The sequence below is a fragment of the Episyrphus balteatus genome, chromosome 3 (assembly GCF_945859705.1).
Source record: "Episyrphus balteatus chromosome 3, idEpiBalt1.1, whole genome shotgun sequence".
Classification (NCBI taxonomy): domain Eukaryota; kingdom Metazoa; phylum Arthropoda; class Insecta; order Diptera; family Syrphidae; genus Episyrphus; species Episyrphus balteatus.
In genome coordinates this window covers 93,764,540-93,789,399 of record NC_079136.1, presented here as the reverse complement: position 1 = coordinate 93,789,399, position 24,860 = coordinate 93,764,540, and the positions used below count along the sequence as shown (strand labels likewise).

The 24,860-nt window shown below is 32.7% G+C and overlaps 3 protein-coding genes across 4 annotated transcripts; 1 reads left to right on the top strand and 2 right to left on the bottom strand.

The window, feature by feature from the left end:
• Window positions 1–532: 532 nt before the first annotated feature.
• On the bottom strand, window positions 533–9,315 carry LOC129916422 (arginine/serine-rich protein PNISR). The gene is made up of 9 exons (XM_055996344.1): window positions 8,841–9,315; window positions 8,539–8,785; window positions 5,470–5,620; window positions 5,132–5,296; window positions 4,946–5,048; window positions 4,688–4,744; window positions 2,100–2,212; window positions 1,805–2,039; window positions 533–1,598 (listed from the first exon to the last, which is right to left on the bottom strand). Exons 1-9 carry the CDS (start codon window positions 9,232–9,234, stop codon window positions 898–900), a joined length of 2,166 nt encoding a protein of 721 aa, XP_055852319.1. The 5' UTR covers window positions 9,235–9,315; the 3' UTR covers window positions 533–897.
• Window positions 9,316–10,472: 1,157 nt separating this feature from the next.
• On the top strand, window positions 10,473–16,168 carry LOC129916420 (mitotic spindle assembly checkpoint protein MAD1). Of its 2 annotated transcripts, none has more exons than XM_055996342.1 (3): window positions 10,473–10,559; window positions 10,673–12,511; window positions 15,463–16,168. In XM_055996342.1, exons 2-3 carry the CDS (start codon window positions 10,808–10,810, stop codon window positions 15,997–15,999), a joined length of 2,241 nt encoding a protein of 746 aa, XP_055852317.1. In that variant the 5' UTR covers window positions 10,473–10,559; window positions 10,673–10,807; the 3' UTR covers window positions 16,000–16,168. The 2 variants fall into 2 exon arrangements, with proteins under 2 accessions (XP_055852317.1, XP_055852318.1); XM_055996343.1 differs by having other exon boundaries at window positions 10,523–10,630; window positions 10,719–12,511.
• Window positions 16,169–17,844: 1,676 nt separating this feature from the next.
• LOC129916419 (ATPase family AAA domain-containing protein 3A homolog) lies at window positions 17,845–24,638 on the bottom strand. Its single transcript, XM_055996341.1, has 8 exons — window positions 24,285–24,638; window positions 24,046–24,200; window positions 23,875–23,987; window positions 23,608–23,814; window positions 19,622–19,889; window positions 18,998–19,554; window positions 18,682–18,880; window positions 17,845–18,614 (listed from the first exon to the last, which is right to left on the bottom strand). The coding sequence occupies exons 1-8, from the start codon at window positions 24,481–24,483 to the stop codon at window positions 18,543–18,545; spliced, it is 1,770 nt and encodes a 589-aa protein (XP_055852316.1). The 5' UTR covers window positions 24,484–24,638; the 3' UTR covers window positions 17,845–18,542.
• Between the last annotated feature and the right edge of the window lie 222 nt (window positions 24,639–24,860).

Genomic DNA, 24,860 nt, shown 5'->3' with positions numbered 1-24,860 from the left:
CACAATATGTTACCTTTTATAAGTGTACTGTGATTTTGCTGTCCTTAAGTTGTTACAACCTAAAATAAAATCCGAACGGAAATCAGAACAGCTTTTTCAATCCGAACGGATTCAATTTTCGTTTCCGTTTTCAAATTCAACCGAATATCAGAACAGCCGTGTTATGTGCAATACTTTATAATTTGGAACATATTTAAATATCTGTTGTTGTTTCTGATTTTAAACGGTTTGGGTTTTCAATCTGATTCGAAACGAGTAGCGAAGATATTAATGTGTACCTACATAACATACTTAACATTGAAATTTTAAGTTCTTTTATTTAAAAACAAACCCAAATGTATCTTAAAGGTTATTTGTTTAAATTCTTGCTTTATTAATTCGCTTTAAAACATTCACGTCGATCAAAAAAAAGACGCAGAATACTGAAAATCTTGATATAAAATTGATCTTCAATGCAATATAGGGCTATCATCCAATAAATTATTTTTTCTTAGCCCTTTTTCGAACAAACAAAATAAACAAGTAAACAAAATATTTCTTTGAAAATATATTTCAGATTAAATATAGTTAAAAGTTCTAAAAGCTTAGTTAGAAAGAAAGTACGAGTAAGTAAATAAATGTTATTTTATCAAGGCTAAAGAAATTTGAACTCGTAATATTTTATTTTTTCTTTAAATATTTTTAAGTTTTCTGAAAATATAATATGACTCAACAATAGGAATGAAAAAGGGATAGGATAAAATGATCAGGCATGTGGAAGAATATTTTTTTTTTATATATTTTTTGAAACATCATATTTCATTTTTAGCTTTGTACAATCTACTACAAAACAAGATTGTATGCATTCAAAAGATCCTGAAAAAAGAATTTATATATATATTTTAAATGAATTTGCTTTTAGCATCGATCACCCCGTCGACTTGAGCTATACGTAGTAGATCTTGACCTTGATCTTGACCTCGTTCGTGAACGAGAAGATCTCGAGTCAGATCGACGACGATCATTTCTTCGTGAATACTTTGAGGAGGAGTGGCTTTTATGCTGCCGACGACGTGATGATCGTTTACTGTAGCGATCGTCATCATTTGATTCTGACGAATCTCTTCTACGACTGCTACGGTGTGAGCTACTCCTGTGAGAGCTACTCCGATGAGAACTTTTATGACTAGATCGCTTCGATCGTTCTCTTGAAGATCGTTTGCGACGCGAGTCACTGTATTTAGAGCGCCTGCTATGGGAAGTGCTTGTGCTGCTACTTGACGAAGAGTCTGAAGATGATGTGGATGAATCACTGTGACGACGATTATGTGCTGATGTAGATGCACTTGTTTGCTTTGATGATTTGTGCGTGCTGCTACTGCCAGAGCGTTTATTATCATTTTCTGAAGGGGAAGCAATTGATGAATTTCCTGTTCGTGATTTAAATTCTCCCCCTGTAAAGTTAGATATCGGAAGCACCGGTATAGCTCCTGGCATTGTCTGTGAAGGTATACTTCCCGAACCCAATGCTGGTGGTTGATAAAAACTCGTGCTCATGTTGCGATTTCTAGAGTCCTTATTATCACTGAATCGGGATGTCCGTTCCTTTCTACGTTTACCTGTAAAAAGTAATCAACCAAAAAAGAAAACCAGAAAGGAATCTATTAGCACAGTTCAGTTTTTGATGAAAAATAGGATAATGGTTGCAATAGGTCGATGGACAATCTAAAGGCGATTGCAAAGCGGATTCCATAATTTTTTTTTTAATGCGATACAAAGCATTATTTTTTTTCTGTTTTGTTCATTTTAATAAATAAAAACGCACCGTTTGAATTTGATTTTTTATCAGGCTGTAGTGGCTCACCGATATCCTTATCAAACCGTTTCGTTTTTTGATGCACTGGACTCATTGTGGGTCCAGGCAAAGGGGCTTCTTTTTTGATCTCATCTTTTCGATGCTCCTTCAGAAGAAGCTCGTCGCGAACTTCAGATGCTTCGATCTTATCTTCAATTTCTTCAATAGTTCTCAAAAAAGCGCGTTGGCAAATTCGTATGTTGGCCTGAAAAAAAATAACAAAGAGGGTTAAATTTGAATACTATGAATATTTAAAATAATTAACCTTCAACTCCTCCTCAGAGTCATAATCGTCATCAGAACGTTTGCTTTCATCGTTGGTTGTGTCGTTGTCAGATGCGCTGTTTTCACTATCGCTGTCTGCATATGCTTCTAGACCTAAAAGTTATTATTGCACTAATTCTTTTTTTTTTTGTATTTATGGATATGTTTGATTGGCTATTGACTTATTGACGTTAGAGGTAAATAGAGGAATGCAATTATTGTATTTACATTTTGTGTTGAAAGCATTATAGGTGTAGGTAGAGATAAAACTATGAGAGACTCAAATCAATTTTTAACCCCAATTTTGTTTTATTGAGAAATTCCCAAAGTATTGATATAATAAAAGTATAATGTATCGAGTGTAAACATAAGTATTAGGTAGATTTGAAAGATAAGAAAAAGAGTGCAAAAGGAGATTAAAACCATTTTTAATTTGAAAGTTGCAACCTATTGAAGAGATAAATAATGAATAATCCAATAAAAGTTTGGTTTTTTTTTTGTACAAATGTCACTTAAACGATGTCTTTGGTTTGAAAGTCTTTACTACTTACTTTAATTTGAAGAACTGCAAAAGTTTGAAAGTAAGAAAAAGCGCTACAACAAACAGCTGCAGTTGGTTCAATAGAATTTGATCAAAGTTTAATGTGAACTACGTTTTTAATATTTAAATAAATATGCTCAAAGGTAACTAAAAACGTTACATCGACATAATTTTTAATCGATTGTTATCGATCGCTATAAACGGTCCCGGACTTAATATTAAGTCAACGTCAATTTCTAAGCGGAAATTTAGGTAGACGAATAAATCGAGTTAAGGAGATTATTCTTGCCTAACTTGCCAGTCAACTTTCCAATAAAATTGCCTAAATTTTCGAATCAGAGACACGAACCTTGACTAAATATTTAGTCCTTAACTTTTCTGAACGTGCCCAATATTTTTATAATATTCGGGATTGTTAGTAAGACGACGATGTAATAATTGACCGCCGTTCTTTATGCCGATCTTGATGGTTTACAAAAAATTTTCAGTCCGTTTTAGTTGAGAAAAAAAATTGATTATAATTCGAATATAATAATAATGGAAAATATCACCTAAAGTGAAAAATCGCACTTCAAGGTTTAATTTTTTAGTATTTCTGTTGGCGCCCCTTACGTTAAAAATCTGACTGCACTCCCACCTCTTACCCATATATGAGCATCTGTACAAGTCACACTATAGAAAAAAACAGCTTCACTGATTTGGAATAACACCCATTCCTGTACTTCATATTCAATGCATAAAATGTATCAATTTTAATAATATAATAGGGTATTTTGATACTGGGTACTTGTTGATAAAATATCAGCATGTTTACGATCAAATGCACTTCATGAAACATTTTGTACCAAATTCGTCAAAAAAAGTCATATCCACACTTATAATTCACACAGGAAATGAGTTGTTTAAAAATTGCAAAAAGAGCACAACTAAGCCATGGTTTCGCCAAATAACTCAAACCATGACATGCCTAATACGACTGTAATGAATAAGGTTAATAGGGATAGACTTTTTAAGTCTACGTTTTCACTAGATCACTAGTGTCCTCATAGAAGAATTCTCCTAGATGGAGTTTTTTCTATTGGAGAGGGCAAAGCAAATGTTGAATAGGCAAATTTGTATGGAAAGCCTGAAAACTGAATTTTAACCACTTCAGTTTGGTGCAGAAACAACGTCTTTTTGAAGAATCCGTTTTTCTAAATTTGCAAATTGCGATTCAAAATAGTGGAATGTTTTCAAGGCCAAAAGTAGTAGTCCGCATTTTTACAGGATTTTAATCCAGTAGCAAATCTTCGAAAAACCATTTTTGCTCATTCATGCTCAAAATTGACAAATTTCGTTTCTTTGAACTCGAGGTCAAAATAAAAAATAATGCATTCCTACAGAGCCACTCGGAAACATTTTCAGTGAAATTTGTATTCCCGGTTACCACCTATAAAGGACCATAAATTCTATTATTTCAGTTCTCTCAAAGACAAACTGGATTTCTTTTAATTTCGACCCATAATCTATTTTGCTTAAAAAGTTTAATCCGCTTTAACTTAAAAACTGTAAACGTCTCCAATGGAAATACATTCAGAGGAAGGAAACTAAGTTTCCCTGAAGATTTAAAATAGGGCCTTTATATCGCGAGAATACATATACAAATGTATATATGTATGATAAAAAGAAGAAGGCTGTAATTCTACCAAATGGACCTATAAACATAAATATGAAGAAATGAAGATAAATTGTAACTTACAATAAATTACCCTTTATTAGATCATATTCAATTCGTAGATTAATGGATTATGGAAACCAAGTGGAAATGACTATTTTCATTTAACAAGTATTAGCAAAAGATGAAAAGAAAAAGAAAGACCATTTGATCCCGAAATGATCACTAAATTAATTAATGCAGAATGTGTATTTTTTCGTGCATTTTATACAAAATCGTTATTTATTCAGTTAAAAAAAGGGACTTCAATTCTACATAATAATTATAATTATACTTAGTAAAATGTTTAAAGACATAAAATGACATTTTTTATAATTGAAAATATTACACTTACCCAATTTGCCGGTAATAGAAGGTATTGCGCTTTTGCGGATAACTTGGACCGATGAAGCTTTATATACATAATAGTTATTGATATTAAAAAAGTAAACAAGAGATTATAAGAGCATTAAGAAGTTCTGCATTGCCTATGTGCAAAACAAAGAACAATACATTATTTCTTCACTATTCTTTCAATTTTTTTACCAATTTTTTTTTTTTTAAGAAAAACAAAATTTGAGATATCAATTAAAAATAACAAAACAAAAACTACCTTTTTCTCTTCTTTTTCGAATTGCTTCATTTGCTAAAATAACTATTTCTTCATTTGTCACTTCTAGAAGAAGTTCCGTTAATGTCTTTCGTACACCAATCATCTAATTAAAACAAAAAAAAAGGAAAACCAATGAATTAAAATAGTTCATTGGTATAATATACACACAGCATTTTAGAGACCTACCATTTCCGCAATTCTTTCTTCATACGTTTTACCCGAATTGAGGATGTTTTCTGATGGGTCATTTGTTGAAATATTTGCATGAAGTGCGAGTACCGAATCGGCATCGGTGTCATCAAGTGGCTCAGTTTCATTGTTAGCATCTTCATTACCTGAACTCTCACCTTCCTAGATTTTTATTTTCAATTGATTTAATAAGGAAGATTCAATTAAAGAGTTGTGGTTGCGAACATAATAAAACAGGAGGATAGGACTAAGTACTAAAATAATCATAATCAATGTATCCTTAGCAGGTAAAATAGATAGAGACGTTTTTAATTGGTTTGTGTTTAGATATTTACCATTTCCGTGATGCTACTTTTTACCATAGACTTAAAATTATTAATATCACTCTCATCGACAGCTGATGTACCTGCGGATGAAGGGTCCTTGTCTTTTGTACCACGTTCGAGTTGTTTTAACTTCTCGCGTTCCATCTTCTCGAGTCCTTCACTGTTAACGAAGAGAAAAAATAAAAATGTTTTAATCATAATTAGTTTTTGTTAGTTTAGTCCTGATTTTGGAATCGTCAGTTAGACTATCAGACGAATAAATGTCAATGTAAAAAAAAACTTTTATTCGTAGGAATAAGCCTTAACTGGGGTTTATCTGGCTATTGAAAAACTGGCTCTTAGTTCAATAAAATAAACAGTTCCAATTTTAAAACAAACTTAATTTCTTACTTTTATTTGAGAGCAACACGCCGAACAAAATTGGCATGATGTGATACTAGTTTATTATTTTAAAAACTTTTTCCGGTATTGCAGTATAGTTTCCAAAGTTGAAGTTAGATCGAAAAATATTACAATTTAAATCCAATAAAACAGGGTTTTTCAGATCAAAAATTCAAATAAAATAAAAGCTTTTGTTCGAAAAGAAATAAACAAATAACAGTTGGACAAAAAAAGATATTTATTTTTGTTGTTTTTTTGCTCTGAAAACCCCTGTTTTGTTGAATTCAAATTGTAATATTTTTCGATCTAACTTCAACTGTGGTAACTCTGATCCTTTTTTGAAAACTGCATTACCGGGACAAGTTTTTTAAAACTATAAATCAGTATCACATCTTGCCAATTTTTTTTGGCGTGTTGCTCTGAAATAAAAGTAAGAAATTGAGTTTTTATAAAAATTGGAAATGTTAATTAATTTGCAGCAAAATGGCGTATGAAACAAAAAATATTTTGATCAGATAATTGTTTCCAAAAGTGTTAATTTACGTAAGCAAGCCTTAAACTAAACTTATACAAACTATTTTGATGCCATTTTGAAGAAATAACCATCTAAAGCCGAAATTTCAAAAAAAATTCAATGTCCGATTTTCGAAAATTTGATTTTTCAAAAAAAAAAAAAAATCTTCAAAATTTGTTAAAAATCCAAATATTATTTTTTTTTATGATAGATAGATGATATAAATGCTTTTTTACAAAAAAGTTCGTTGAAACCGAATTAGTAGTTTCGGAGAAAATGTGATTTAAAAAAAAAAAACGGTTCTATGGCAGGTACCGTTAATAATGGTTTAAAAAAACCATTTAAAGATAGTAAGTCTTAAGACTTATATTTGAATTTTTTTTAACAAAATCGTTGGAACTCTTTTCGAGAAATTTCAACTTTACTTAAATCGGTATAAGACAAGTATGTACCGTTATTTTTGGTCTAAGAAATCGCAAAAAAACGCTACATACCAAGTTTTACATTAATCGGTCCATCTGTAGGCTGTAGCTTCGTATACACATAGACGGACCTGCGAGACCAACTTTTTTGGCGTTCTCTATCATCGTAATTTCATGTCTAACTGTTATCTCAACTTTATTTTTGAACGAATGCATAACTTGATAATTATATAGTACATAACTATATCGCAAGTAAAAATGGATGAAAAAACTGACCAGCAAGATCCACATTATAAATCTTTGACCTATTCTGAACTCAAATCCATTGGTGAAACTCGGACCTCAAATCTTTAATTTATACAAAACAAAAAATCAACGTACCTAATTGAACCGTAAGTTTTAAGAACGGAATAAGTCCATTTTGCAAAATTGTTGGGAAAACGCTAAATCTGAATAGCTTCTATATTTTACTGTTTTTAGTTGTTTGACTTTCAGATAAAATAAAGATTATTTGGATTTGAATCGAATAAGATAAAAATTTTATTTCTATCGGTTACTGGTATAAGGGTTTAAAAACGTTGGACTTATTTCGTTCTTAAAATTTAAGGTTTGAAATTTCACCTAAGGCCAAATATTGAATGAAATAACATATAATTTATTTAAAACAAAGGCAATTGATTAACACTTATCTTCAATTTCCACCCAATCATTTAATAGCTATCTGCGGTTTTATCTTCTCTTATAACTACGGTGCCCATATTTCTAGGATTGTTTTGAAAACATTGGTTTTTCAAAAAAAAAAAAAAAAATATAATCAAGATTTCTCAAAACTATTTTATGGGAACATTTTCGTTAAAATCATTTAAGTCGTTTACGAGGAAATCAGAAATCAAGAAAACGGTTTTATAATAGGTACTGTTAATAACTTCTAAAAAAATACGTATGTTTGTAGTCAAAGTAGTGAGAGCTGTTTTTTAACATTTTAATTTTATTTTAAATGATTTTGAAATTGCGTAATATTTAATTCAACACTTAATAATGACCTTTAAACTTTTGAGAAATCAAGGGGATTCTTTCCTCTTTCATATGTTGTTCGTTATTCAAAAAAAAAAAACTTTTTCTGATGTAGCTTTTCAACCTGACAATTTGAAACTAAATATTTGACGAAAAAAATTTAAAAAACTAATGGTTTTATTCGAAAAATTAGGAAAACTTTAATTTTCCAACCACTGTTTTCTTGTTTTCCGAAAAAGTATTTAAAATCTTGTATACAAAAATCAGAAAATGTGGAAATACGGGACAATCACGGTACAAATTACAAAATACGGGACACTTATACTTCCCGGGTTTCTTAATTAAAAACCCGGGACAGGCTATAGAAATACGGGACAGTCCCGGATAAACCGTACTTATAACCCATTCAACGTTTTCTGCAATTAAAACCCGTGAACGTCTTAGTTAAGACATAATCAATAGCTCGGAATCCTGGATTTATTCTGTTCTTCAAACTTTAACCCCGGTAACTTCGGCTCCCAAATTATTTTTGTTGTTGTTTTTTGTTCAATTTAGAAGATGTGTCTACGCCTAAAGATGCCATTTGCATCAAAAAGTCAATTTAGGAAAAAAGTGGACCTATTCCGTTCTTAAAACTGACGAATCAATTGCAAACATAAAAATGTAGCGGACATTACTACTAAAAACCACTTAAGTTTGCTATCAGACAAGGACTTGTGCTATATAGAATTTCTTCAATTTACTTACCGTATCCAAGCTGGAAGAATCTTTCGTTTAGCGGCGTCCATTGGAAGATTTTCTACAACTCCTTTGCCGGGCAACGACATAGCTGCTAATTCGACGTTTACATTTGCCTTTTGCAGTGGTGGCGTTGTACTACTGATAATATCTTTTGGAATAGGCGGGGTCAAAGATCCAGTTGTTATAGGCACATGTAGAATTGGAGGCGGTAAGGCCACACGTGCAGGCCACGTCCAGGTTTGATGTGGTGGACCTTCAAATATTAATACCCTTAAATTACTTACAAATTGCAATCATAATATACATACAATATGTTTCAGTATCTTGTTGTTGCTGATTTGAAATAGGTATCCATCGAGCTGATGTCGGCGGTGGAGGTGGTGTTGTATTATGACCGAATCCAACAACTTGTACCTCATCTTCCTTTTCCACTTCCATATCGGCTTCACCTTGTTCATCGAATTTGGCTGTTGGTTGTTTTATTGATTTATTTATTGAATTGGTGTTACTACTAATGATAGGAGGCGGTGGTGCTTCAGGAAGGCCAGCACCCGAATCTTTCATTTGTATCCATTGCTGGGCCAAAGATGCCCAATCGATTGAACCTGAATTTACATTACAAGACGTTTGCGAAGTCATTTGCCAATTAAATTGATTACGACTATTTACACCGTCACCACTTGAATCGCCTCCGGAAAACATTTTAATGTTTTTCAATAGATTTTTGATATATTATAAATTTTTTTGGGAGAAATTTTTCAAGTTGTCTGGTCCACCATTAATAAAAAATGTTTTTTTCAATAATTAATATAGGGTTTACATGGGTTAGAAAAAAATGTCAAATTCAAATTCTTACATTACGTAACGTTGCGTTATGTTATCCGAAAAAGCTAAGGGTGGAACCACATAATTGATCATGAAAACGCGAAAATAAATTTTTTTAAGGCCGTGTGCGAATTGCGTTAAAATGTTGGTTAAAATTTGACGTTTGGTTAAATTTTAACACTTAACGTTTTTTATTATCCCACTTGATCCATATAGATCATTAATTAACACGTATTACAACAACTACATGAAATCTTTTTTTTTCATCAAGATCACGAATCGTGATCTTGCTTTTCATCAAGATCACAAATCGTAGTTGTTGTTATGTAGTTGTTGTAATACGTGTTAATTAATGATCTATATGGCTCAAGTGGGTGAATAAAATGGGTTAAAATTTACCCAGCTGAGGAGCAGGGTAAAATTTGACACTATTGGTTAAAATTTGACGTTTCTCAAATTAGAAAGATCAAGATAGATTTGTAATTATTTTTGTTAAAGTGCGTATATACTCCCTCAAATTATTATTCATCTTGAAAAATTGAAAATGTATGTTTATTTTTTATTTTTTTGTATTTCGAAGACTGAATTAAAAATTGTCACAATGGTATTTTTGATCGTAATGAAGTGGGAATTTATCGATAAATATAAAAAAAGTAAGTGAAATTTAGAATTTCTTACATTTTCATGCTAGAATACTTTACTTTATATTGTGTCAGCTGGGTTTTGTTAAAAAATAAGTATCTGAATATAAGAAAAACCATTTTTGATGGTAATTTTGTATTATCTTGAGGGAATTTTAATCAAAAGTGCTAAAAACAAGTCCCATTTAACACATTTTAACTCAATTCGCAAAGCAAAAAAATAAATTTGATCCCTTTTTTAACCAAACGTCAAAATTTCATCGATACAAAATTTAACCAACATTTTAACGCACTTCGCACATGGCCTAAATCCAAAATAAATCAATTTATTTTGCTCCGTGGTGTAAATTTGTGTTTTGATCAAAAATAATTTTAATTAGTTAATTGAAAATTTATTTAATTAATTAATTAATTGAAAACCTCATAAGTGTGTTGTCACCCTATTATCCGAAAGTATTCTGTTTACAACTTAACTATAATACCAACATAACAAAAAAAAATAAAATTTTCTGTCAAAAAAAGCTATGCAAAAAAATTCAAAGCGGGCCCATCCACAAAATTGTAATTTGCAAAATTATTTTGCCTTTTATTTAATTTCTTAATAGTTTAATTAATTAAAACTCAAAAAATAGGTAACTTATAATAAATATTTTGTTTTTTATGTATAAGTTCAGATCTTAACATATTCAAATACACAAAAACGTGTAAAAAAAAACCCAGAGTTTTCTCTCTCTCTACCACCAACGCTGCTTATTTGCTTCACACCGGCTGCATTTGCATTCCATCAAATCCCAACCCGCTCCTATACCATGGAAGACATAAAAACAAATTTCGATAAAATTATGGCACAATTCAATGATAGCGTTGCTCATGTTGCACCCAAAAAACTAACCTTTGATTATACAAATGATTCTTTAAGTGAAACTTTGCCCAAAAAACGTAAACTCTCCAATAGCCTAAACACTTCTTTCAACAAATCAGCTTCCAACAACGACAGTGCAAATTCTATACGCATTGCCAGTGCTGATACATCACTAAATGCATCCCTCCCACCAAGTCCATGGGAGTCGCGACGCATTCGTGCCGATTTAATCGAAGCCAAGGCTAGAATTATTAAATTTAAACAAGAAATCGAACGTCAACACAAAATACGTCAAGAAATGGAAACAATGTATGATAGTAAAGTTCGTGAACTCACTAAACAATGTGATTTCTCATCCAACAAACTGCTAGACATGGAAAAGCACATGACTGTGATGCGTAAGAGAGAACAACGTTCCAAATCCGAATTGACCGCTGCCAAGAGCGAACTCAATGAACAAAAGTTAGCCTACGAAGAAACCATTCATGAGCTTCAGCGGACTAATGCTGAAATTGAAGAAAATGCCCGACTCATGCAAAATGACTTGACCAATGAATTGAGTGATTATCGACGACATTCAGATAAGCTTGAAATGGAACTCGAATTAGTTTCCGAAGAATTGGGAAACTTAAAAGAGACTCTTGCTGAGCATAAGGAAAAAATCAACTCATACGATGAACTTCAGATGGAATTGGAAAAAGAAAAGCAAGCCAGTAACGAGGCAAAGTCTCGTGTAAAACAACTAGAATATGAGATATCGAATTATGCTGATTGGAAGGAAATTACTAAGAACACTCAAGCTCGTTTGGCAAGCATTCCCGATTTGGACAAAGAGATTGATCGGTTAAAGACAAACAATAAAAATCTTCATGATGTTTTGGGAGATAAACTTTTGTTGGAAGAACAAGTTCATGATTTGAAAAGTCGATTGGAAAAGTATGAAAACTCAAAGAATGAAGCTGTAGCATTGCAAGTTAAACTCACTAGTTTGGAACAAGAGATTAAGGAATGGGTTAAAGTGGCACAAGATCATTGTTTGCCAAATACTTTAGTTAGTCCGATAGCTCTTCGTTCGCGTATTGAACAAATTCTCCAAAATGATATCATTTTGGTATCAGAAAAGAGTACAAATCAATGTGAGAAGAATTCAATTGAAACGCGAATGAGAGATTTGCAACAACAAGTTGATATGTACACTAAAAACAATGAAAGTCTTAAGTCGGCTTTAAAACACCACAAAAGCATTCTACTTCGAGTACAAAAGAAACTAATGTTGGTTGCAAAAGAACGTGATTGTTATAAACAATTATTGGAGAATTTTGAAAAAGATTTAACAATTTCCAATGCTATTGAGATGACAAATCCCGAATCACAGTTGCGTTGTCGTTTGGATATGTTGGAAAAAACACTAGTTGCTTACAAGGATATGTGTGGTAATTTGGAGAAGGAACTGTTTGCACAGAAATCGAGTTTGGAAATGTCATCACCATCGTGCTTGGATAGTGGGTTGAATGATAGTTATGATCATTTTAAGAAGGAAATTGAGAATTTGCGTATGGAAAATGAGAGATTGAAGAGACGTAAGGAGGAATTGGAGTTGGAATTGGAGCATAGATGTTTGAAGGGGGATTTTAATATTGGAAAGTATAAGGTATGAAATTATTTTAAGATTTATTATTATCATACTTTATTAGCATATAATAAAAATTAAATAATATAAAAAAAATTGACGAACCCAGCTGCGGAGACTATTGGTTCTAGATTTTTGAAAATGTTTCAAAACCAAATCTGATTTTGTTTAGCTCATTCCTGGTTTTTTCTAGCATTTATTTACATGCACGACACACATAGAAATATACAAATACATACATATAAGAAAAAAAGCTGAAGCGTTTCAAAAACTAAAATACATAACTTAAAAGCTTATGTTAAACATAAAATATTTAAGTTTCTATTCAGCAAATGGCCCTTAAACTTTTTTTACATGAGAAATGATAAAGAATGGTTTGGTTGGTGTACCCAAAATGTGAGTTGCAGGCTCTATTTTGGAGACTTTTATCTTGAGTTCTATTGATCGCATCGTCAAAATTGACTCTTAACTTTTACCAACGTTATTTGTAATCGTTATTTAAAATTCGCATACTGATTTGAATAGAAAGTCCCTTCTTAACGTGCTCATATGGCCTTGTTAGGTGTCATTTAAAGAAAAAGCATCAGAAAATAAGCTTTAGAACAAAACCCAACAAAATAAAATGCACGACTGGGTCGCATGAACTTGCTCTTAGAGTTCAAGTTGCTTCAATTTTTAAGACTTTTTATATAGAAATTTGGAAAATGAATTTTGTGTAGGTACAAAAAAAAAAAAAAATTAAAAAAAAAATAAAATTTTTTTTTTTTAAAAATTAAATAAAATCTGAAATTAAATTGCCCTCTAAAACAAGTATGCAGTTTTGATTGACATATTAAGATGCATTTTTAGAAAAAAAAATTTCAAAATCGTTAGAGCCGTTTTTTTTAAAACTAATTTTTTATAAATAATTTTTTGGAAAAAAAGTTTTAAAATAAAATTGGTATGCCATTTTGTAGAAATCACTAATCAACATCTAAAAACAAAATTTCAAAATTATTTAATGTCCCGTTTTCGAAAATTTGATTTTTCAAAAAAAAAATTTCAAAAGTTTTTTTTAAAAATCCAAAAATTACTTTTTTAGAAATTTAATTTTTGGTTTATATTTATTATACAAATGCTTTCTCACAAAAAGTTTCGTTGAAATCGAATTAGCCGTTTCGGAGATAATCGGATTTGAAAAAAAAAAACGGTTCTATGGCAGGTACCGTTAATAATGATTTTCAAAAAAAAAAAAAATTCGTTAGAAGATAGACCTTGTCTTAAAATTCACATTTGAATTTTTTAAACAAAATCGTTGGAGCCGTTTCTGAACAATTTCAACTTTACTAAAATCGGTATATGACAAGTACCGTTATTTTTGGTCCAAAAAAATTAATTCCAAAAACCCCTCTGGAGAGTCGTCAAATAACGCTACATACCAAGTTTGACATTAATCGGTTCATCCGTTTAGGCTGTAGCTCCTTATACAGACAGACAGACGGACTTCCAGGACCCACTATTTTGGCATTCTCTACCATCGTAATGTCATGGAAAAATGTTATCTCAACTTTTTTTTTTACGAATGCATAACTTGATATAATAGTACCTATATCGCAAGTAAAAAAATTAAATTTCATTCAAGATTTCGTTGTGCTATATAGAGACAAAAAATAAAATTCTATATATTATTTAATTACTAAAACATAAATTCAGATAGCCACATGTGAAACAAAAGTCAAAAAATAACATTTGCCGTTACAAAATTACACGCATTCCATCGTATAAGAAAATTTCTATGATTCCCGATTGTGGTGACGATTTGTATGAAGTTTTCCATTACGGACGGATTCCATGATTATTTTTTCGGGAATCGTAGAAAATTTCCGATACCAATGGAATTCATAATAAGGCCGAATGATATAAGATTATTGAAAACCTTTTTTTGCCATGAATATCGCTATTTCTCAAAAAAGGTTCAACTTTTGCGCAAGACAGCGCATTTCAAATCTTAATGAAAGATTTACACAAAGAAAAAAAATATATTGATGAAAACTATTAAAATTATTAAATAAGTTTTCGAGTTTCATATAGGTTGTAGCATGCGAAAACTTGAGGCAGATAGATCATTCATTCCGACATTTTTATTCACTTAATTTTGACCTTTTCGTAATCAATTTCCATAGTGATATAAACTGCCACAGTTATTTATAAAAAAAAAATAAAACAATGAGACGCAAACGTCAGTTTGGGCACGCTGTGCAACGCCAAATGATGTTCGTGAATGAAGAAGTTCCTTGTGAAATTACAATTTGCCAGTTTGCTTAAAAAATCTCAAAGCTTTTCGCTGCCAAGGAATCTTCAACTAACTCAACTCCTTATGCAAACGGGATAAAAATCGCCCGAAGAATAATTCTCTTAAAACAATCCAAACTGTTTTCAAGACCATGTTTCTGCACCATACAGCAGGATTGCGATGATAAGGGCTTTGTATAGGGAAAACTTAGTCTTTCGGAGAAGCTTTCGCTGGTTAATTCACTTCTCTCCACTCTCATTTGCTGCCTCCAACAACTAGGCGTTTGATGTTCACCACGTGAAGGAGCGAGTAGGAGTTGGTAGACAACAGTTCTGTTGAGTCGTGAATGAAATATACCAAAAAATATGTCAATTTCATTTTAGGCCCAGTTACAACTTACTAGCTATTTTCCAGATTATTGCAATACCTACTAAAACTTTCTATGAGATACACATTTTAAGCGAGATATATAAATAAGAAAAAAAAAAACAAACAATTTTCAAAAAGCATACAAAAACCAATCTCTTCCAAATTTGAAAAAAAAAAAATCCATCCACCATAATCAGGCAATTGAAGTGTGTAAGGATTTGACATGCATGACGAAAACATCTTTTTTCTTGTTGCTTTTGTTACCTCAACACATAAATTTTTTAGTTATAAATATTTTCAAATTTATAAATAATTTTTGTTTTAATTACAGGTTGTCCACTTATCAAACAACCCAGCAACAGAAGCATATGAAAATGCTAATAACCGCTTGGAAAAACTCCAAGCCGAAATTGAGCGTCTCAAGCGTCGCAATCAAAAACTAGAAGAGGATAAGGAAGATATAACTGGGCGTTTAAATGAAACATCTAATATGACTGTCAATATCAAGGAGTTAAATACTCTCCGGGCAGAAAACGAATCGTTGAACAATAAGAATAAGAAAATGAAAGATTATTATCGTTCATTGAATTTGGAATTTCGTGAAGTTTGTTACATGTTGTTTGGCTACAAAATCGATAGAATTATGAACAATAACAACTATAAGATTTCCAGCATGTACGCTGAAACACCAGATGACTATCTTAATTTCAGACTTAACGATTCGGGTATTCTTGATATGTTGGAAACTCCATATTCAATTTCGCTCAAGGAAATGATGCAATCTCAATTGGCTGCTCATAAATCTCTACCCGCATTCCTTAGCACATTAACGTTGGAACTTTTTAACAAAGTAACTGTTGCTGATTAGAATTATATATGTGTAATAAATGTCTTAAATATCTTTAACATTAATAATTAAATAATAGTTTTCTTGCATGAATTTAAGATAATTGTCATTGTCTGGAATGGACAAAAAAAAAACAAATATTTTACGAAATAAATTGTATGTTCTGTTTCATAACTTTTCAAATGGAAAATGGATTTGTTATATTCTAACCCATATTTACACAATTCCACTATGTAGTGGAAACTTATCTCCAACAAAAAAAATAATAATTCATTTTTGCTTGTTCAAATGTCACGCGAATCAAATTCTAGTTTTAAGGATTAAGCTGCTAAAGAGAATTTAAAAATTTAGGCTTTTAAATGGAAATAAAAAGTAAGTAAGAAAACTTCAAATGCCTTTTACACCTATAGTAAATTTTTTTGTGAGAAATGGGGACCTAAAATCATTCACTGGATGTATATAGCCATTAATAGCCCTATTTGACGTATGCATGCCTGGTTTGTTGGCCAGCCCTAGACAAAACGGCACAACTAGTGCCATGAGAACTTCAACTACCGCAGCCCTAGAAACATTCTTTTCGTTGGCCCCGGTTTTCCTTTGCACGAAGGGATTGGCGGCCAAAAGAGCAATTCGATTTAAATAGTATAAAAATTGGAAAAAGGGCCACTTGGGTCACAAAACAATAATTAACTTCGTTTAACCCAGTAGCGCTAACAGACTTCCCAAAAAAGGAGCTCTGAGAAACAAACCGGGTCATGATTGTAGATCACGTCTCCGTATTCACTGACGGGTTCAAAACAGAAGGGTCAATCATTTTCTAACATAAACCTCCCATCAACAAATCATTGAAACTTCAGGACTTCTGTAGTGTCTTTCAGCCGGAAGTTATTATTATTAGCCAGGCTGTAATCAAAGCCATTTCCTCAGTTGTCACAAAGACCAAACTAGTTGATCGGTGTCGAAGTGTTGGTACTTAGATCTGTAAGCCCAACGAAAACAGTTACCCTTCGCTAGTACTGAATGAAAGGGCAGATTTATTGTACAAAGCAGAATCAACACTTGAACCAAGCAAAACTGTTTCATGGGTACTTATGCCAATGAAGCACAAAAAAAGGAGACTGAAACGAAGCTTCTTGAAATCTATAAATGATGGAGAGCATTTGAAACCTGTCGGGTTTCAAGGAATCTGTGGCCCACCCTTTCTTAGAAAAAAAACTGAAACCAAACTTAAGCTGAACAGAACCAAATTATCCCTTCTGGTCGGAACCCTTGCAGGTCAAAACTATAGGAATCCACATGATTACAATGGGCATTCTCTCATCTGACTTGTTAGAGGGCGCCGAGACGAAGAGGTGGAGGCGAACGCCCCAGTTTGTGGTTTTCCAGGCGTTGAGTTGTTATTAATATATACAATTTGATTTGCATAAGATGAGAAACAGTTTAAAGCGTGTTTAGGAAACTTTTTATTCAAATAACTTGATTTAGTACGAAATTTAAAAAAAAATAGTTTATGTGTTTAAAAAGCTTTCGCACAGAGTGAAAGTTGATTTATAATATTTTTTTCTATTTATATTTTTTAAAAGTGACTATCAATTATGCAATTTTTACTCCTCAAAGATCAACATTATCGAAATAAACATATTTCTCAATACGCGCAATGCAAATTTTCACAGTTTTACCAGGAAAATAATTTTATTTCCTAAATTTATTGCGTAGGGAACAAATAATCCTATCAAATGACACCAAAATTCCCTTGGAACATTAATGACCGATACCTTTTTATTCAGAGAGAAACTTTTCAGCATCATTTACTTTCCCAAATTTGAATGAACAATAAAATTCCCAAGAAAAGTGAAAAAAGAAAAATAGTTTGTAACAACGTTATATTTTCCTTAATTACAATTTGTGTTTTTTCTTTTGCATTTTGTTCATAAACATTGAACAATATTTATTCAATTGTACTATATAAAACAATTTTATAAAATCATAAACAAACACAAAATTTAAATGGCAGTGAAAGGAAGTTTAATATAAATTTCCCAAGGAATATGCCAAAAAGAAAAACAAAATAGGAATGCGCCAACATAACTTAACAATTTTCAATTCAATGTGTTTCCTGAGTCCGCACACTTAGCTTATATGAATATATCTCAATAAAAATTTAATTCTAAAGCCAGTTTGTTCGTTTGCACAACTTTTAATAAAACCAAATCCCGTCAAATTAAAAATGGTTTTCAGTCTCAAAAGTTTTAAATCGATCATAACAGATGGATAAGTTCCAACATAGTAGAAAATATAAAACTACCATCTACTTTAGCGATTTGTATAACGGAATCACTTGTACTGTTGGCGGAAGACCTTTAATCGCAACTGTTTATATGTGAAATATGTAAATTAAACAATTTTATTGTTTTATATCAACACATTTCAAAATATAAACAATTGGGATTTTTTACTATAAATACAAACTAAATGAATGCATTAAGGTTAAAAAAAATAACAGATTTTTCCTGTCAACTGAGGTCTTAAGTCTTTAAAAAAAATTGAGAGAGATTTTATGACAATCACTGCGAGTCTTTTCCTCCTCCAGTGATGGATTTGTAATCGCCCTTCTCCTGTTCTGACAGCCATGCCACCTGTAAAAAAAGTATTGAGTTCAATAAAATATGTTTTTTAAACTTTTATTGTTAAATCGAATTCTACCTTCTGTTTGTGTTGTTCAACTGCAGCCAAACAGCGATCCATAACCATTTTTTCTGTCAAAACTCCATTTTCGGATGCATATACAGCTGCTTGCCATGATACTCCCAATTTCGAAATTTCACGACCAGACATTCCTTCACAGAGCTTAGCCATCTTAGAGCACGCAGCACCATAGTCAAATTGTTCCAGTTTGAAACGCCTTAAACAAAAAATTATAAATGTAATTAAATTCAAGGAACAAGTTAAAATCAAGTGTCTATGCTCTGCCTCGAATCGAGTATAACAAAATAAGTTTTTAATTAAAATGGATACTTACTTTGCTCCCTGTGCAGCTGGTTCGAGTACAAACTTATCAAAGTATAATCGAAGTAATCTTTCTCGTTCCTCCAATCCAGGCAAATTGAACTCAACCATCTCATCCAATCGATCGTTGATAGCATAATCAAATTGTTCGGGAGTATTACTTGCCAACACAAGCATAAACTTTGGATTCTGTTCAGAAGTTCTATATAAAAATGCATTCAGGGCAGCTCTTAGATCTTCGGAAATTTGTTCAGATGATCGCTTTCGCAGAAAAGCATCTGCTTCATCAACAAACAACAGCAAACCTCGACGGCTGGTGTTAGCCCAATCGAACACTTTATGAATTGCTGTGACTCCTTCTTTAGCCATTGGTGCAACATCGCCTCCAGTCATAATGGCATAGTCCATTCCCGAATGTTGTGCCAATTTCTTGGCAAACATAGTTTTACCAGTTCCCGGAGGTCCATGCATTAGGATGTTGCGGTATAGTCCGCGATTTTGGCGTGTATTCTTTGTAGCAATGGCTATGTCTCTTAGACGTTCTTCTAATGCTGGATTCAAAACAACACCCTAGACAAGGAAAAATAAAAAAACATATAAATAAATAAAAACGACTTTAGAATAGAATATTATTTACTTGAAGAGCATCTGCCGGTTTCGATTTCAAACGTTTGAGATATTGCAGTGGATTTTTCAGAGCGTCTGTCAGAGCAAATCGAGATGTCTCACCAATCAAATTTGGTTTTCCGATTCTAGCTTCAATGTATCGCGAAACAACACCAGTTCCTCCCTTAGCTGAATAAACACCAAGAGCGACTAATGACAAACCACCAGCTGCTGTTAACACCTTGTCCCAATCGGTAAGCATCGCCTCGAAACCAGCTCCAATAACTGTACCAGCAGTTCTAAAAAAAAAAAAATTTTAATATAAGTCATTTTCTTGTCATTGAAGACTATCTTGGTAGGGGTAGTATAAGAAAATTCTATTAAAGAGTGAAAAAATCTATACAAGGATATCAGCCCAAATTAGAGGCCTACTGTGATTTTGGTGTGATGGAACGGACGAATTCTTTAAAGCAGCTCGAGATGATCTGGTCAGGAGCATAGGGGCATTCCATGAAAAATGGTAACTTTTTATAATTAGGAAAAAGAGTAATAGATAGGATTTATTGCCATGAAAAACTTCTTTAGAGGCAGGAAACTCTTTACCAAGAGTTAATAAGTAGGCGTGTTTTTTTGGCACAGCTATCCGTATCTGCAGTGGGAGCTTCCATGTATTACAAATACAACACCCAGCTGCGGATAAAACTAAAACTTAAATCTGGCTGCGGATAAGAAATTGACATTTTTTCGAGTATCGATACTCGAACGGAGAAAATTTCGGATAATCGGATAAATCAAGAGTCTCGAAGAGGCTATGTTCGCAGAGTGCAATGTGCAATCCACTAAGTGCGTTCTTTTATTTTAGTTTGTTTTGAATTAATATTGGAACGCACAAATAAAATTATTTCATTTCATTTAAAACTCAACCTACTCTACTCTTTAATTGCTTTTTAGTGAAATAAAATCAAGGAAAGAGTCAAACATAGTTGCTGTACGGTGTACGGTGTTTAATATTTTTCTTCTGTATTGTGGTTTTCTATTTGCGAGATTTAAGGTATAACTACAAGGGCCACTTTTTGTAAAAAGTGGGAAATTTACAAAAGAAATTTGTTTTGTTCTTTCTAGTGCCAGTTAAATTTGAAAAAAAAACTACAAAAATTGTTTTTGACATCAAGAAATAAGTTCTCTGCACCATTGCTTTTAATTTTGGGGTGAAAAAACTGTCACAAATGTTCACTTTTTCGAATTTGTGAATCTGACAGCTAAAAAAGGTGGTAAAGTGAGGAATAAGCGGAAAAATCTCAGATTTCATGATCTATTTGAGACTTGAGATTCAAAAATATGGATTCGAGATTTAAAAATCAGAACCTCGATTTTTATCAAGATTCCCACATAGGTGCTGAACATTTATTATTGTTTTATTTTAAAAAGTTAAGTTTATATGAACACTGAACACATTTCGCAAACAATTACAAAACTAGATATCATCTACTATTTTCCATTAGAACTGTGAGTTTTACACAAAAATTTCAAAAGCAATAATTAGAAAACGACATAAGTTAAATATTTTTTAAGTTTTTCTGACCACAAAATTAAAAAGAAATGATGCAGAAAGCTTATTTCTTGATGTCAAAAACAATTTTTGTAGTTTTTTTTTTCAAATATAAATGGCACTAGTATAAACAAAAGTGGCCTTTGTAGTTAAGTTGAAGTTATTTATTCAAATTTTTAACCCTATTGCCAAAATTAAAACAAGTCTTCCACATTTCACATATGAATTTCAACTTTGATCTTTCGACTCTGCATTTAAACGGGCCAACTATAAAAACTTCAATTTCATGAACGACGACTAACCCCAAATCTACGAACATACCCCAATATGTCAAGAACTTATCCGAAAGCAAAATCAAAATAAAAAATCAAACTTTGAACAAATGCAGATGGATGTACAAATTGAAAATCAGGAAAAACCATTTTTAACAATTTAATTTATTTTGTTTTATTTCTAACGTTTCAAAAAAAAATTTAATTATGCGTAAAAAGTACTCAAAAATAATCTTGAACAAAATTTGTTTTTTTTGTTGTTGTTTTATTATCTGACAGCTAGACAGCTGCGGATGGGCAACTGCGGATACGTTTTTTTGGGAAATCGAATTTGGCTGCAGATAGCGATGCCAAAAAAACACGCCTAGTGTTTGCGAACTTAACTCCTAAATCCATATTCACCTAGCCAAACTAAACTTTTCACCAAGTTTTAAGTAAAAATAAACGCTTAAACGTGGTGAACTTAATGTCGCATACGTTACGCAACATTATGTATCTAATTTATGGTAACTATATTTGTTAAATTAAATGTAAAATCTATTTCAAACACCAAAAAGCATGCTAAAATTTCATATACGTTACAATGGAAAGCTCCCATACACCAATTCATCACTTATATGGTCGAAAAAAAATTGACCACTCGGGACCAACGTATATCACTTATTATGCCAGAAATTTCATCTCATTGGATTGGTACTCAGGAAGTGAAAAGGTCGTTTTTTGTAATAGTCAAGAAACTACTGCGCTTATGTGGTTTATTTTTATTACAGTAGATGATGGGAAACCATCAATTCCAATTATACAGAACGTACTTTTTATTCCTTAGATCTAAGGATGTCACCCTTTGTCAGACCGATGGAACATACATAAGGGACTAATCTTAAGTTCGATTTATTGACCAATCAAAAGGTAAATAAAAAGTGGAAAAGAATTAAATACCTTTAGTCTAAGGCCCACAGAAAATTTTGGGAGTGTAGTGATAACCAAAATGTGAGTATGCAGTTTTATAGCCTTAGGAGTTCTAATAACGAATTCAATGGCAGCTTTAAATACGCAGCCTTATTTGCTTTTCGAGAGATTAAATATCGCGAGTTTTCCAATTGATGTGGGTAGGCTAAATTAACACAAATTCACATTCTGAATATAAGGAATGATGCTCTGACATTTCCCCTAAGCCTAAAGACATCAATTTTGACCAAAGGGCCGAAAGCAAAAATTTAAAGTGCCAGGCCTTCCAGGTTGGGGTATCCTGCCGCTGGAATAACTGCCCAACGCACGTAGAAGTAACTTCCTAGTTCCTAGGATGCCTCCCTAAACCATCCTGAAATTTGGATGAATTTAATTGTGTTTCTTATTGGCAAGGACGAGGCGTCATCCAGCTCATCGAAGAAATAATCTCCGAGAGTTGTTTTCCTGCTTTTTGCTAAACTGTGGCATTCGCAAAGGAATTGGTATGAGCCCTCCTCCGCCTCTTCGTCTTGACACCCGCTACACAAGACAATACAAATTCTGCTCATGTGGGTTCCCATTGAGTTGTGACCTGTAAGGATACCGAGCAAGAGGGTCAATTGAGGTCTGCTTAGCTTAAGTATGGTTTCAGTTTTGTTCTGAAAAAGGGTCGGCCACAGATTCCTTGCAACCCGACAGGTTTCAAGTGCTGGCCATCTGTCGTTTCCAGAGTTCAAGAAGCTTTGCTTTAGTCTGCTTTTTTCGTGCTCCATTAACATAAGTACCTATGAAACGGTTTTGCTCGAATCAAGTGTTGATCCTTTTTGGCCAGTTCATTTGCCCTTTCATTTCCCTGTGCCTATATATCACGTTTCACGATGTACTGTGGTAACTGTGTTTTTTATGCTTAGGACTCTTAATATATTTCGAAACCGGTCAACTAGTTTGGACTTCGGACAACTGAGTAAATGGCTTTAATTGCAGCCCGGCTGTCTATGAAGATATCAATATTTTTGTCAATTAAAACAAATGCGGAGAGGAATTTTCCTGCTTCGCAAACTACAAAAACTTCCGAAGTCCGGGAGTTTCAATGATTTGTTTGTGAGAGGGTTAGGTTATCAGAAAAAAATACGCGTCCCTACGCCTAGGTTTGCACTAAGAAAGGTAGACAGCACAACTCAGAAAAGAAACAATGGGGTTTTAAACAAAATCAAAGTCGACAGTAAAACTCAAAAAAAACAAACTAACTTGATTCCTTCAAGGACGGTGACTCGATGTTCCTGAGCCTTAAGACGAATCTGTTCTAAATTAATATCACGATTCTCCCTATCAACCTTGGCTTTGGTTCTCATTTCGTGTTCCAACAGTTTAAGACGATTTTTTTCTTTCATCTCAATTTCGTGCTCGATTGTTTGACGGCGCATTGCTTCTTGACGTGCTACGCTCTCTTCTTGTCTAAAATGATTTAACAATTAGAAAACTTTTTGAGCCAGATTAAATATATTGAATAAGTACTTTTTAAGGTTCTCCTCTTGAACTCGTTGTTGCTGTGACAATTGGTCTTCATAGCGTCTTCTTGCAAGTTGATCTTGATATTGCGCTCGCTGTTGTTGTTGCTTAGTCTCTTCCTATTGGGATTTTTGATTGACTTGATATTGATTTATTAATTATTTTCGATAAACTTACAATCAACGTCTTGCGGCGTTCCTCGTGATCAACACGCTTTTGTTCAGATTTTGCCTGCTCAATATGGGCCTCATACTCTTTCACTTTAGCCATGTACTCTTGTTGACGAGTACTTTCTTGCATCTTGGATAGATCAAGGGCTTCTCTAGCATGTTCTAAAACAAGCAAACAAATAAATTTAATCATGCAATTTGATCAGATGATTGCATAATCAAGCATATTGATGAGATAGAACTTACTGGATCTTTCCAAGGTTTTGGCAGCTTCGGCGGCTCGTTCCAGAGCAGATGAATCAAATCGATAGGCTTCCATGGCTTTCTTTTCGGCCTTGGTTAAGCCAGGGTCACCAGTGGCCTGACCTGCGGTTCCAACATTTGATTCTCCGGTAGTTTCTTGGGCTGGTGCTTGTGGATGATTTCTTCCCAAAATCCAGGACATGATGAGTTTGTTGGGTTGTTTTTAATTGATGTCACAATGAAATTGTACAGAGAATGATGAAATTTTCTTAACTTTAGTGATTAATTTAGCAGAAAGAAGCACGTATGAAAAAACGTGCATGTAATTCTGACTGACAGACAAGAGAAGTAAAATTTTTGACATTTTGTTTTTAATCAAAGATTTGCATGGGCTTCCTTGGTGGGCACACAAATTATGGCCAACATAGTAGGGTGACACGTAAATTTAAAATTTTTGATGTGTTATATAAATAATAAAATTGACGTTGTATGTCTTTGTTCCGTGTGATCAGTTTCAGAATTAAGATTTATTCTTCAAAAGCTCATAACTTAAGAGCACTCATAAAGGTATTCACCACC